The sequence below is a fragment of the Rattus norvegicus genome, chromosome 17 (assembly GCF_036323735.1).
Source record: "Rattus norvegicus strain BN/NHsdMcwi chromosome 17, GRCr8, whole genome shotgun sequence".
NCBI classification, from domain to species: domain Eukaryota; kingdom Metazoa; phylum Chordata; class Mammalia; order Rodentia; family Muridae; genus Rattus; species Rattus norvegicus.
Genome location: NC_086035.1, coordinates 80,256,078 through 80,271,885, shown reverse-complemented (window position 1 = coordinate 80,271,885; position 15,808 = coordinate 80,256,078). Strand labels below are relative to the sequence as shown.

At 42.3% G+C, this 15,808-nt stretch overlaps 1 protein-coding gene across 1 annotated transcript in view; it reads left to right on the top strand.

The window, feature by feature from the left end:
* The window catches only part of Itga8 (integrin subunit alpha 8), a 197,495-nt gene that overhangs the window by 138,748 nt on the left and 42,939 nt on the right, over positions 1 to 15,808 (top strand). The window contains 2 exon segments of the mRNA NM_001173972.1: positions 7,387 to 7,492; positions 12,489 to 12,647. Coding sequence (NP_001167443.1) covers positions 7,387 to 7,492; positions 12,489 to 12,647 — 265 coding nt within the window.

Here is a 15,808-nt window from a genome sequence, read left to right as displayed (position 1 = left end):
ATATAGGTTGTCTCCATTTTGTACCAATAAGAAAAAAAAGTTGCTATGGGTATTCACATGCCAATCTTTTTGGGTACATTTGTTTTCCTACATGAAGCTACTGAGTTATATGGTAACTCCTCACTTATAAGAACTTGCCCGAGTGTCTTACAGAAGGACTAGAGGGCTGGGCCTAACCATTCCTGTGTTCCCATTAGCAATGCAAGAGTCTCATATGTCCCATCCCTGACAGCGTTCTCTCTCTCTCTCTCTCTCTCTCTCTCTCTCTCTCTCTCTCTCTCTCTCTCTCTCATATATTAAGTGTGGCTTAATGACTGGTTATATTGCCTCTCTTCCTGGAAACTGACCACCAGTCTTGTCTTTTTTCATGAACTATCTATTTTAGTCTTTCATCCATTCATTAAGGAATTGTTTGTCTTGATACTGAGTTATAAAATTCCCCTACATGTTCTGGTAGAAAATCACAAAATTCCTTACCTGGACTTGAAATAGTTTCCGGAAGTGTGAGGCATGGGGCTCTATGTTTTCTTCACAACATTGTTTGAAGAATGAAAACCTAGTAACACATTTTTTTAACGGTTTGTGTTCTTTTTGCCTTGTCTGAGTGACATTTGTCTCTCTAATGGCAGAGCGAGTTTCGTCCCTTTTGCTCTCCCACATTAGGTTTCATGTTTAGGTCCTGTGGTTTCTTTTACGTCAGCTTCTGTGGCTGCCGTGAGGTAAGGCCCGAGATGCGTTTCCCTCACGAATATCCATGTCTTCTTGACCTGTTTGTGGACAAGCCTGTCTCCTTGCCCCTTCCATTACTTTGGAATACTTTGGGACTTTTAAACAAATCATTTATTCAAATGTGAGGGTCTAGTCTGCCATATCCCATGCAGATTAATGTTTAAAATGAATGAGTATATCCCCATGTTTTGGCAAGCATGTAAGTCATAGTGACGTGTGTGTGTGTGTGTGTGTGTGTGTGTGTGTGTTGCCTATGAACAAAAATAGTTTTCCCCCTTACTCTCCAAACTGTATATGCATAAATTTAGCCATCTAAAAAGTTAAGGATTCCAAAACAGAACAGTGTCCTAGGGTTTTTGGTTGGTTGGTTGGTTGGTTGGTTGGTTGAGGGTTTTTTTTTTTTTATTGTTCTGTTTTTTGTTTTGTCAAATTGACACAACCTCGCCACCTGGGAAGAGGCTCCCTTTCCTGAAGAATTGCCACAATAAGATTAGCCTGTGGCCATGTCTGGAATGGTTAACTGATGACTGATGTGGGAGGACCCAGCCTCCCTAGGTGGCCCTAGATGTCAGTCAGCACCATCTCTGGACCGGTGGACTGAGCAGAGCCCTGTGAACTAGCCAGTAATACCATCCCTCTGTGGTTTCTGCTTCAGTTTCTGCTGGAGTTCCTATCCTGAGTTCTCTCGGTGATACATTGTTACCTAAAACTGTAGGCCGAAATAAACCCATTCCTTCCCAAAGGTATTTTTGGTTGAAAGATTTTATTACAGGGACAGGGACCAAGCTAGAACAAGAGCCATCATTTCTCACACCAGCTGCTTACAGATCTCATTGAGATCTGTAATTGCTCACAGCCATTTCAGATTAAGGTCCTCAAAGTAAAAAGGCAAGAAGAAAGAAACCGGACAAAAGCCAAACACTGGCTTCTCCTTGTCCTGGTCTGGAGAGTAGGTCCTATTACTTCCCAGTATTGATGGATAACAATGTGCAGAGTACCACAAGCCATGCCCCAAGCCTCAGGGACAGTTTCATTGGTCCTTCATAGAGGAGCAGTAATTGATTAATTGATTAATGGTTGATTGCCTGCCCACCTAAGTGATTTTCATCTCCAAGTTAACTACAATGACATGACCAATACTACCATCTAATCATACCGTTGATCTTTCTGGCTTGGACAACTCACAGGAAGACGTCTTATTGGAATTTCTAGTGTGTCACAAAGGCTCAGACAAACCTTGTCGCTTTGGGCATCAATAAAATTATATCTTCAAAATTATCCTGCAGAAAATGAGGACTTCTTCTTGGACAAAGTTGAATGTCCATGTCTTCTTCTCTTATAGCAAAGACTACGCTCACTAGTTCAAGACTGAATAGACACAGATCAAGGACATCATGCAATCTTTCACGTTTAGTCTGATGTTGCCTTTATGGTTTTCATAACTGTTTTCTCTCAAGTTCTGTCTGTTCCCTTTTAAATTTTGTTTGTCTTCATTTTGCTTGAGAACTGCTGGGATGAATGAATATGTGTTGAGCTCTATCAGACGCTTCTCTATGCTTATGAAGATGATTACAAGGTTATGTCTGCCTCTCCACAGATCCATGAAAACTGTAAACTGATTTGTTTTTGTTTTGAAAGTTTAAACTAAATTTGATTTCTGGAGATACTCTATGGTTGAACTTGGTAAGAATGTGCTGGTGACTTTCACACTTATGCTCATGAGAAGTATTAGTCTATAGTTTCCTTAGAGTATCTTTTTTCTTTCTTAAGTCTTAGGTTACTAGATTCATTAAACATATTAGAACCATCCCTCCCCCCAAGTGTTCCTAACTACCGAGCATCTCTCTAGCCTCAGCACCTGCACATGCATTTTTCATCCCAACAGGATTCATCCAGACCCTTAATTCTACTTCTCCAGCCCTGGCCTTCAGAAGGTGCAATGTGCTGCTGACGTGTACCTGACTGTCATCCCCTATCTTCCCTTCCTCCCTCCTGCTGATGGCAAGTTCTCTAGCTTAGGTTTCTTGTTCTTGGCTCCCTCTTGGATTCCTCTGCCCCACCAGCAAGTCCTAATTTCAGGGGAGCTTGGGTGGCTCTCATGCCCCTCTCTTGATTAAGACTTATGCTCAGCCTCTGACTTCTTGCTGCTGTGCCTCTTAGGGCCAAAGCCATCCTCTTCCATTGCCACCTCATTCTGAGGAACGAAGAGGAGGGTGGCTGCTCTACCAGCACTTGTCCACATTTCCCTCCCTGTTTCTTTCTTGTGTGTTCGGTTTTCTCTCACTCCCTCTCTCTCTCTCTTTCCTAGTTCTATCTAGAACCTCTATCTCTGGTGATTTTTTTCCATATATTTTTCTTTACTAATGACTTATTAAGGGCTAGGGAGATGGCTCAGTCACTAAAGTGTTTGTAGGGTGAGCATGATGACCTAAAATCCAATCCCTAGCTCCTACTCTAGAAATCAAATATGGCGCCCGTCTATCACTGTAATCTTAGCACTGTGGAGGTAGGAGCAGGAGGGTCACTGGGGCTAGTGGGCAGACAGTCTTTTACAATAGGCAAACTCTGATGTCACTCAGAGTCATGTCTCAAAAACTACACTGGAGGAAAACATTGACATTCTCACTGGGGTCCACATGTGCACACACAGGAACACACGCACACACGCACACACACACACACGCACACACACGCACACACACACGCACACACACGCACACACACACGCACACACGCACGCGCACACACACGCACACACGCACGCGCACACACACGCACACACGCACGCGCACACACACACGCACACACACGCGCACACACACGCACACACACACACACACTCACACACACACTAAACTGTTGCTATGTTGGGTTTCGTTGTGATTTTTCTTTATATTTATCTCACTCAAGGGAAGTGACTCATTTGCAGTCCAGGGATGTGAACTTAGTTATTTTTGAGTTTTAACTTCATTCCAAGCTGCTTTAAGAGCTCAGGGAAGGGAATATGGCGTTAGTCTTCACTGTCTTCCTCTCTGTATTGTCAGCATCTAGCATTCATGCCTCTCATCTCACACCACTGCTTATCTTACAGCTGTGTGTTTCTTTAGCTGAGCTGGGTTTGATGTGCTTGAATTGGTTTTTCTCGGGGCTAGGGATTGAACCTAGGACCTCAGGCTTGCTAAGTAATGCTCTGCCATACAGCGAAGTTTCCCAGGTGGGCCTTGACCTCACTCTATAACCAGTATCAAACTCACTCTGCAGCTTTTGGACTTCCAATCCTGACACCTCACTCTCTTGATTAGCAAGTTACAAGTCTGTGCAAAGCTGGCACTACAGATCTGTGCCGACAATGCCCTGTAGTTTATTTTAGTTTTGCTAACAAGAAATTATAGGAACCAAGCCGAGCATAGTAATACATTCTTTAATTCCAGCACGCAGAAGGCAGGGCAGATGGATCTCTGAGTGCATGAGCAGTCTGATCTGCTGAGCGTACTCCAGGACAGCCAGGGCCTTGTCTCATAAAACCAATAATAATTAATAGTAATATAATAATAACAAATGACAACACCACGCACAACACACACATATGAGCTGTGTTGTAATTCTAAATTTAAATTGTTCTGTAAGTGAATATGAATCAGGGGAAAGGTTTTTTGTATTCAATAATGTATAAGTGATTCAAGGCAGTTGAAGGGGCTGATGGCGACTGCCTTCTTTCTCTCACATTCATTTTATGGGAGTGATGTTTCCACATGTATTTCTGCCATCGGCTGCAGTGAATGGGGAAATTTCTTCATTGTTGCCGACAATCCAAACAACCAATTAAAACTGGGTTTGTCCTGTGGATGCAGTTGTTTTTGGTTGCTACGTTAATGTCCAATACTTGACCACAGTTTATCCTCTGACAGTTTAAAAGTTCTTTCTGGCCATATCACGTAGTAAACTTCTTTCCTCTGGTTATTCTTTTAAAATTTTGGTTCCAATGTTTAATTCTTCAAGGAACAAATAATTGCTGTGTTGAAGACCTTCTGGGTCCGGCCTTTAGGAAAACCCAACTTTCTTTTGGCCAATGGCGTTTATTCTTAGCTACTTGATCATGCACTATGTTAAGCCCATTTTTATTTCTTGTTGTTTTTATAGTTTAAAAATAATCTTAAGCAGAGTTTCTTGAGTAGGAAAAGTACTTAGAAGTGTTCCGTTGGAGTCAGTATTACACGCATCAACATTGTCTTTGAGCCAATTGGTACACGATTCATTAGGATAAGGAATTGGTTTAACCCAGATCTGCATTAGGTAAACATAGCCATCAGTGGAAATACCACATATATTGAGTTCATGAAGAATTACTGAAATACCCAACCTTTAAAAAAATAATCCAGTAGAATAGGCTGTATTAAGAGACGAAGCAGCTCACAAGACAGCTCGCCAAGTAATGTTCTTCCTGCCAAGTCTGAGAACCCAAGTATTAGACTCAGAACCAAAACCAAATATGGTAGAAAGAAAGTGCTGACTCACAGAAGATGCCATGGTAAACACACACACACACACACACACACACACACACACACACTCTTAAGGTTTCTATTACTATAGACACCATGACCACAATGACTATTATAAAGGGAAACATCTGATTGGAACCGACTTGCAGTCTAGAGGTTGAGTTCATCATCATCACAGTTGGAAGAAGCATGGCAGCATCCAGGCAGACACGGTGCTGGAGAAATAGCTGAGAATTCTACATCCGGACTGTCAGGCAGCAGGCAGAGAGAATGACACTGGGCCTGGCTTGAGCATCTGAAACCTCGAAGTCCACCCCCGGTGACACACTTCCTCCAACAAGGCCACCAGCAAAGCCACACCTACCCCATTGAAGCCATGCCTCCTAATAGGGTTTCTCCCTATGAACCTATGAGGGCCATTTTTATTCAAACTAACACACACACACACACACACACACACACACACACACACACACACACACAAAGAAAAAGAATTTAAAAAGAGAAAAAGATCACGAATAACCAAGGCCTATGTAGCTAGCAAAATCAACATTACTTAAAACAATAAATGGCGCTCTTTGCTATGTGGGATTAATAGAAATTAAAAACAAGGCCTCTTATTTAAAAAAAAAAAAAACGGAGCTCACATCATATAACCAAATCTTTAGTTTTGGAGTTCCTGACAGCAAACACACCTCAACTTATCGAAACTCTTTTACTTTATCTCAAAAAAAATTTTTTTTCTTCCCAGAGAATGAAAACTTAAGTTTACACAGAAACTTGTATATAAATGTTTATAGAAATTCATTTGTAATAACCCCAAACTGTAAACAACCCAAATGCTTTCCAATGAGTCAACAGTAAACAACCCATACGTAGAAGAGTATTTAACAATGAAGACAAACGAACCCTTAATAGAAGGAACAGTGTGGAAAGGGGGAAACGGGGCTGCTACAAGCTGTAGCGGTTACTGAACATCCCTACCGCAGCCTTTTAGACCCACAGAAGGATACATTCTGTTGAAATTAATCTTAGCGAAATATTGAGGGGTTCCTTTAGGATAATAAACCTCTAGAACGCCGTAGGGAAACTTTTAGTGTTCTACTGTGGGGGTTGGGGACGGCTCGGAGTAAATGCTCAGCAAGAATGAGGACCCACGCTTGGATCCTCACAACCCATGGCAAAAGCTGTGTGTGGCTGTGCAAGCCCCTGTAACCCCGGCACAGAACGGCAGAGACGGGGACTCCAGCGGCTCGCTGCAGGGCCAGCCCAGTGCAACCAATGCGGTGAATGAGAGTTCGGTGAGCTGTCCTGTCTCAAATCTAAGGCGCAGAGCGACTGAAGAGCACATCTCAGCGTCAAGCTCTGGCCTCCACTTCCTCCAGGGGAGAGGAGTAGCTATGAGAACGTGTGCGCACATGCACATGCCACACACACACGTGCACACGTGGTGCCACAAACTAAAGTATGTCTGTGTGCTCACTGCCAATGTCAACTCCGTACTTCGGTGATGGCAGCACTTAGCGCCACCTCTCTTGCCCCTTGGGCTTTCTATAAATAACTCTGTGCCTCGGTCATGCTTGACCCTGTCCAGCTCCGAGTCTGGCTCTGCTCCCTGCAGTAACATGTTGGAAGCAAAGGAATCTAGAAAGAAGGAACACATTCAGAGTGGTGTAGACGTTGCTCGATGCAGACAGCTTTAAGCAGAAACTATTCCTCCCCAACCGGATATTGAATAGAACTCACAGGATCCTAGATGTATTTATACACCAACGAGCAACACAGACGTGCATACACATGTTTGCAAAGAATAAGTAGCAGGCTTTATGAATGTACATAGGTGTATGTGTATTCCATTGTTCGTGTCTGTTCAAGAATACTCTCTACTCTGCCCCCTAGTGTCCAAAATATGCAAGACTGTAAAACAGTGGCTGTGAAATCGACCAGTAACCAAAAATGGACAGTGCTTCTGAGTCTCCACTACTGAATCATCGTTTCACCCAGCCTCATTGTCAGTATCTTACCACGTACTGTGTATGTCTTCAGATAACTGCCGCTTGCTTCCTCTGACACCAGTGTAACTATATAGTAATATGCAGCAAAGACATCCTTAGCGGGCCCTCATCACTAATTAACCTAATATTCCATATTTCAGAGTGTCCCACCCTCCCCAAATTGTTCTGCCCATCCACAACTGGGAGCCAGCAGAGGAGCCCCACAAAGAGGAGGAAGTCGGTCCTCTGGTTGAACATATTTATGAGGTATCTATTTCGTCTTTAATTGTTATTTGATTAATTTATGTTTGAGAGTTTTACCTGCATGTATGTCTGTGCACCTTACATGTGTACCTGTGAAGGCTAGAAGTGGGTGACTGATCCCTGGAACTGGAGTTACAGACGGTCGTAAACTGACCCATGGGTGCTGGGAACTGAACTCAGAGCGTCTGGGAGAGCATCCAGTGCTCTTAACTGCTGAGCCATCTTTTCAGCCCAAGGTAGTATATCCTATGTTACATTTTTGAGGTTTTATTCATATGCCATTTACTAGTAAGTACTTCATAGGACCTCAGGCCTAACCTTTGTAACTTATGCTATTATGGTACCATTTTGCAATGGCTGCCAATGGTTACCCTGCTCAATAACCACAGTCACGGACACTCAGTCCTCAGGGGTAAGAGTGACAGTGCCAGGTAGTAATACCTGGCAAGAAACATCTTCTCTTACTAAGCGACATTTTAAAATCGATTTGTCTGTTCTCCACTTAATATTTGGACAACCTATTTATTTAAATAACCTAGCTCCTTTGGTTGTGTCTGTTCCTTTTCTTCTTACATGTTTAGATTCCCTAAACGCACGCATTGATAAAGTGAAATATTATGTATACGGTACTATTCAACTACTAGATGAATGAATTACTCATTACTGCATCGATATATAGAAGTAATTTATGAGGAAGAACATGATAGCATAACTTTAATTTTTACTTGGGTAAGTGAAATAGGAAATGTAAAATGTATCCCGAGATCTGAAATGTTCCAAGGGTTGGTAAACCATCCTCAGGGGCAAACAGCAAGCGACGGAAAGAGCCCAGCATTCTCCTTCCACACAGAGTGTTAAACTGTTAACAGTGGGATATTTATTGATATGTTACCTAAAACATTTAAGCTTTTAATGGAAAAAATAAATATATAAATCAAGGCTTAATTTAGTGGTTATTTAGGTTTTTCTTTAAAATCAATACCACCAGCCCTATAGTAATTTATTTTCAGAGAACCCAGCATGGAAATTAAAAAAAATAAAGTTCCAAGTGACTTTCTGATTGAGATCCTTCTCCATTCATTCTCTGTTAACTCATGGTTTGGAGTAGGACTTCCTCTTTCTTTCCTTCTTTCCTTCTTTCTTTCTTCCTTTTTTCTTTCTTCCTTTTCTTTCTTTTTTCTGAAAATAAATTTTATATATAATATATTTTGATTATGGTCCCCCACCTCCTCCCAGTTCCTCTTCTCTTCCCTACACACCAATGTCCACACCCTTTTCTCTTTTTCTTTCATTAGGATACAAACAGCCATTTTAAAATGATAAGTTAGGGGTTGGGGATTTAGCTCAGTGGTAGAGCGCTTGACTAGCGAGCGCAAGGCCCTGGGTTCGGTCCCCAGCTCCAGAAAAAAAAAAAAAAAAAAAAAAGACCAAACAATGATAAGTTAGGTTAAGAAATCAAACAAGTAAACAGAGGAGCCAAAGGAAAAGCTCAAGAAAACACATACACAGCAGCAGGGACCTGTATACATTTGGGCATGCAGAAAACCCATAAAAACACAAACCCAGAAACCATAATATACACACAAAGGACTTTTAAGAGGAGCAAGCAGAAGCCTGACAAAGCATTGTAAGACAAACCTCAAAATCCCATTGAGCTACTTTGTGTTACATCTACTGCTGGGCTTGGGATCTGACCGTAGGAGTGGCTTCTATACCCAGTGAGGCTCCACTGGGAAAAAAAAACATGCTTTTATTTAAAAGTGGTTATCTATTGGAGATCGCTTCTGGGTTAGGGGTGGGGGCTTGTGTCCACTTCCTCTCTCAGCACTGGGATTCCACCTGGCAAAGGCCCATGCAGGGCTGTGCACGCTGGCCACAGTCTGTGAGCTAGCATGTGTGTCGACCCTGCTGTGTCCGTCTCCTTGGTGTCCTCCATTCCTTCTGTGTCTTTTAACTCCGCCCCCTCTTTTGCAGAGCTCCCTGAGTCGTGAGGGAGAGGGAATTGATGGGAAGAAACATCCCATTCAGGAGCGAGTGTTCCAAGGTGTCTCACTCTCTGCACATTGTCTTGCTGGGGGTCTCTGTGTGTGTCTCCATCAGGAGGAAGCTTCTGATGATGGCCAAGCAAGCCACTGATCTATGAGTGTAGCAGAATGCCATTTGAAGTCATTTTACCTCATGGGACAAGGATGCCTCAGTTACTTTTTTTTTTCTGTAATAAAATGCACTAACAGCAGTAAGTACAGAGTACAGGGAAGATGCTTTGTTTTAGTTTATAGTTACAGGAATACAGTTCATCACAGCAGGGAAGACACTATGGCAAGCAGGGAGATCGGAGCAGGAACAGAAGGCTAGCTGGTCACACTGCCTCTGCGCTCAGGAGTCAGAGAGAGATGCATGCATGCGTGAGTGGTCAGCCCACCTGCTCCCTCTCTTTTAGCCCAGGGTGAATAGTACCACCTACAATTAAGAAGGAGCCTTCCCGCATCAATACAAGACCAAGATAATCCCTGCAGGCCCAGAGGCCCATGTCTCAGGTGAATCTAGCTTCTGTCAGGTTTACAGTTAACCCTGGCCGTCACAAAGGGCCATGAAGAGCTCCTTCTGGATTAGCAGTAAAGACATTCCCAAACTGGAGCTATCCATCTATAGGGAAGAAGTGTTAACTCTTGAGTTGTATTGGCACAGAGAGTCCCTTCATCTGTCTGTCCAGAAGCTCAGACCTTAGCTTGAGCTCTTTCAATAACAAAAGGACAGCTTAGCCCAAGCATAACTCTGGTCAAGAACCTCACAGGGAAACAGGAAACTGCCCAGTCACTCATTAAACCATGTGAGCCTAAGAATGGTCAAACTTCAGAGTTTCGGAAACATTGTTCAGACTTAATCATTTATGTGCAGCTTTACTTCTAGGATTAGCATAAACGTTAGTAGTCACCAGGATGCCCAAATAAATAAATAAATAAATAAATAAATAAATAAATAAATAAAAAACAAAAAACTAAAACACCTAATATTACTTACATCCTGATCGCTAATCTCATAATATGCTGTCAGTGGGTGCCATACTCCTTTAATGATGTGAATTAAACAGGCCATCAAGTAGCAAAAACAGAAAACACATTGCTTTATAGATCATGGTGATAATTGTCAGAACTGAGGGGGGACAAAGATCTCTACTACTCTTGAAATGAATTCGTAACTCACAATATCTTCCACTGTGCTCAGTGTTTGGGGGATGTGGTCTGAGTAGAACTCACATGTTTAAAACTCTCATCTTCATGAGGTGTGGACTTCCTTTCCCTAGGATTTGCTAATGTAACTAGTCAGCTTACTCCAGGAATTGCAGCTTTGAAACATGCACTCGCAGAGAACTGTAGGGCACACAGACTGTCTTTGGCGCTTGATGGATGGCCATTTTCCCGGCGGGTGAAAGAGAGTGCCTCGCAGATGGTTGCAATTGACAATCCAGTAGTCGGGCGGGAGGCAAATCTCAATGTAAAGAAAGGATGGCTACATTTTGGAAGCATATAATTAAAATAGCATCTCTAGTGCTGCCATTAGATTTATGTAAATTCGAGGTAAGCACAGCTACGATTGTAGGCAGCGAGTATGGATTGAGCCTCTCCAATCTGCAAACAACATGTACTTTAAAGTCCAGTTGCTCTGAGCATTCCCATGATGCCTACTGCAAGCAGAAAATACCACACCTGACCTCCTGGGACAGACTCGAGGCAAAGCACAAGCAAGTTAAAAAAAATATTTATAACAGGCTGGGCAGTTGGTTCAGCAGGCATGTAGGTGTGGCAACCTGCACGTCATCCAATGTTTAGAAAGCAGAGACAAGAGATCCCTGGAGGAAGCTGACATGAGTCCCATATTACCTCAATGTATAAGAAGTCCAGGAAGACAGTTGATGTCAACATCTGGCCTCTACAGGCACATAAATGCACAGGCACTTCCGTATGCACACAGATACTTTAGATAGATAGATAGATAGATAGATAGATAGACAGACAGACAGACAGACAGAAAGACAGATAGATGATGGATGGAGAGGTGGATAGATAGATAGATAGATAGATAGATAGATAGATAGATAGACAGACAGATAATAGATAGATGGATGGATGGATGGAGAGATGGATAGATAGATAGATAGACAGAAAGACAGATAGATGATGGATGGAGAGGTGGATAGATAGATAGATAGATAGATAGATAGATAGACAGACAGATAATAGATGGATGGATGGATGGAGAGATGGATAGATAGATAGATAGATAGATAGATAGATAGATAGACAGACAGATAATAGATAGATGGATGGATGGATGGAGAGATGGATAGATAGATAGATAGATAGATAGATGATAGATGGATGGCTGAATGGAGAGATGGATGGATAGATAGATAGATAGATAGATAGATAGATGATAGATGGATGGATGAATGGAGAGATGGATGGATAGATAGATAGATGATAGATGGATGATAGATGGATGGATGAATGGAGAGATGGATGGATGGATAGATAGATAGATAGATAGATAGATAGATAGATAGATAGATAGGTGGATGGATGAACAGACGGATGGATGGACGACAGACACAGAGAGATCTTTAAAAGGTTGTCTTCAAGCTATGCATAATAAAGTGTGAAGGAAACATCAGTAGATTTGTGATCACAGTAGATTCTCATCCCTAAGATTCTGCATTCTGTGTATGCAGTATTCTGAAATTTAAAGTACTTCTGGTCCCAAGTATCTCCAATATGAATTGCTCCACCTGGATAATCCTTGAGTAACCCATGCCAAGAGCTTTGCAGCCCGAGTCTTCCCTGAACATGTACACCCCGATTTCAGAACTCCCTGTGCCTAGTTAGATTCTGGGTTCCATTTCCTATGCCATAGTTAAAGCTAATAACATATGCTTTTCAAAACAGACACGTGATAGACAGAGTCGGACTGTGTCACTCCCTAATGTACCACCTTCTTGCAGCTGCACAATATTGGACCCAGCACCATCAGTGACAGCATTCTCGAAGTGGGCTGGCCATTCTCTGCACGGGAGGAGTTCCTCCTCTATGTCTTTCATCTTCAAACTCTGGGACCTCTACAATGTCAAACAAATCCTGAGATCAACCCGCAGGATATAAAGGTAGGACTTGTGGTCTAACCGGTGGCTTGACCTAAGTTGCTTTGGTAATCACCGGGCAGAACATTTCTCTATTTTAAAGGCCTAAGCCAGTGTAGTCTTGGCCTGAGCAAATGGTTACTGTTCATAGCAACTGTCGGTTATCGAGCTCCCGTGGGCCCCTTCTATAGATTGTTTGATCAATAACGCAACCAAACCAAAACCATACTGAGGCCTGTCCCATTTGGGAGAGTTAGTATAAAATGCTACTTTAAAAAGTAAAAAAAAAAAAAATTTGGTATATTGCCCAAAGACATGAGGATCTTTGCCAAAATGGAGTCTCACAGATGTTGTCAATAGCAAGTGGTAAAATGTGAAAATTTGCCAAAGGCTGTCTCAATGCCCTGAGGACCCTCAGATTGGAATGTTCATGGTAGCGAAAGCTTGTAGAGAAGCTCAGAGCATCTTGGTGCAGACTTTAAGTGCCTCTGGAGGTCTAGTAACAGGTATGGTCAGGAAGTGGCCTAGGGCATGACCTCAGGCCTATTAGAAAGCAGAATCAGGGCAGGGCAGCCTATTAGAAGCAGGGTCAGAAACAGTTCTTGGAGATGTCTTAGAAGGCAGGGTCATAGAAGAGCCTCGGGGATGAGGAAAAGTATAACAGGCCCTGATGTAAGGGTCTGCAACCAGGCTGGGTCAGGGCAGAGCCCGGGGCTTCATTGGAAGATGCCTGGGAGTCAATTGAGAACAGGTTCTGGGCTGGCTCTGAGCTTCTCCTTCCTGTCAAGCAGCTTGTCTGCTGGCCACTTGTTCATCACCCAAGAAGCCAAGTGTCTCAAAGGCAGATCCCATGCAGGGTAAGGTCCAAACTGAGCTTTGGCTCCTTCTGGAAAGTAAAGAAAGGAAGTAACATAAGCCCTTGAAAATGTCACATTTGCATGAAAACAGAAAGAAAACTGTGAATCCGACATTGTCCTCAGAAGACAACTTCTCTCAAGAACATTCTCCTAGAGGCTACAAGGGCCCAGTGTCTCTGTGTAAGGACAAACTTCCTGAACCACAGACTGAGTCATCCAGGACCCAGGCCCAGGCCCAGGGTCACTGCCATCGTGAATGGCTCCCCTTCTCACCCCCAAATGCTCTGTATATAGAGGGGAGAGGACTGTCCTAATGGGAAGCTCAACAGTAAAGGACACAAGAGGTGATCGATCTCCCTCTTAATGCAGAAATGATAAATGCTGCCATTATGCGTCATGAAATTATTTCAAATACTTCCTGGAACTTTTTTTCCTCATTTCCTCTTTCCCTACCCTTCATTGAGATGATTCTTGACTTCAGGGACAACAGCTAATTAAAGAATAATGTGTTCTTCAAATGTTAGTGTATACTGTTCAAGTAACCCAGGTCTTCGCAGAGGCACCCTTGTTTAATGCATCTCTCACACAGACTCTTGAATCACACGCTCTAGCAGAAGGCCCCTAACTCTCTTAGAGTGCAATGTTTGCCTTATGTCTGACACTGTTTATATATGTTTGTATATATTATGTAACTTGTTTAATGTGCACTATGCTGGCTGTATGGGGCTTTTCCCTGCTCTGTGGCAATTTAACAATCCGTTTCAGTGACAGGGACAGCACTAACAGATAACGTGCATTAAACCCTGACAGATCCATGCAAACCGAGTGGTAGTGTATACCAAGCACCTGGCATCTTCGTTTACTCTGCAGGAGTGTTCATAGACTTACATTAAAAAAAAAAATCAGCCCAAGGCTAGGAAATTCTTTTAATGCAACTTAAGTATGCTTCTTTTAAAAAAGAAGAAAATGGCTTTCAGTCCATGAAAACTGAAGGTAAGATTTTATGAATATGAAGCAATAGCTCCCTAAAATATCTTAATTAGAATAATGTAGGAGTTCTTAAAGGCTGGGAAAGCTGAATGTCAGGACATTAACACGTGTTATAAAGATTTACCGTAATCTATGTGCGTGAGTGTTTTGTCTGCATATATGTGTAAATTCCACAAGTATGCTGGGTTTAGGAAAGGGCATTGGGTCCACTGGAACTGGAGTTAGAGATGGTTATGAGTCACCAGACAGGTGCTGGGAACCGGACCCGATTTGTCTGGAAGAGCGGCCAGTGCTCCTAACCCCTGAGCTGTTTTCCCAGCCTCCATAATACACTTTAACAACATTTACTATGCTCCCCAGGGAAATTTCAAAACAACTCTTAGTAATAAATAGACATCAGGGGCTGGAGAGATGGCTCATTGGTTAGGATCACTGGCTGCTCTTCCAGAGGTCCTGAGTTCAATTCCCAGCACCCACCTGGTGGCTCACGACCATCTATAAAGGGATCTGATGCCCTCTGCTGGCATGCAGGTGTACATGCAGCAGAGCACTCACATATTGAATAAAAAAAAAACTTTAAAAATAAGATTGCAAGAGGTTAAAAAAGATTTAAAAAATAACTAGATACTAGGATAATATTTTTACATCAGTGGCACTTATAATTGAGAGTACTTGATATTATTTTTCTCTTAAGATATCAAATCGATTAATGACATCGCTATTAACTCACTCAGCAAGTTTCTTCCTCCCTAGACAACACCAAGATAAACAACTTGTTCTATGTTAAATATGAGTAGACATTAATGTAAAATGGATTACAAAATGTTTTCCCAAACATAGGTTTAAAATTTTCTAAACGACAATATGATTATATATATATATATATATATATATATATATATATATATATTGTTTCAGGTATGCTAGTTTGCATGTGTATGTATGCTTCTGTGTATCTATGCTTGTGTGTGTGAGTATAAGTATGTACGTGCTTGAGTGTATGGTATGTATGTATAGTGTGTGTGTATGCTGTGTTTATGTCTGTATGTGTCTTTGTGTGTGAATATGTGTATATGCTTCTGTGTATATGCTTGTGCATGTGTCTGCATGTGTGAGCATGTCTGCATGTGTGCATGTGTGTATATGCCCATGAGGTTGGGAGTTGTGTATGCTTGGGTGTGTGTATGCTCGGTATTGGTGGTGTGTGTGTGTGTGTGTGTGTGTGTGTGTGTGTGTGTGTGTGTGTATACAGAGGCTTGTAGTTGATTGAGGTTGGAGATTTTCACTAACCCTGGAGCTGACCTATCCAGTTAGCCTGGCTAGCCAGTGAATTCAGGG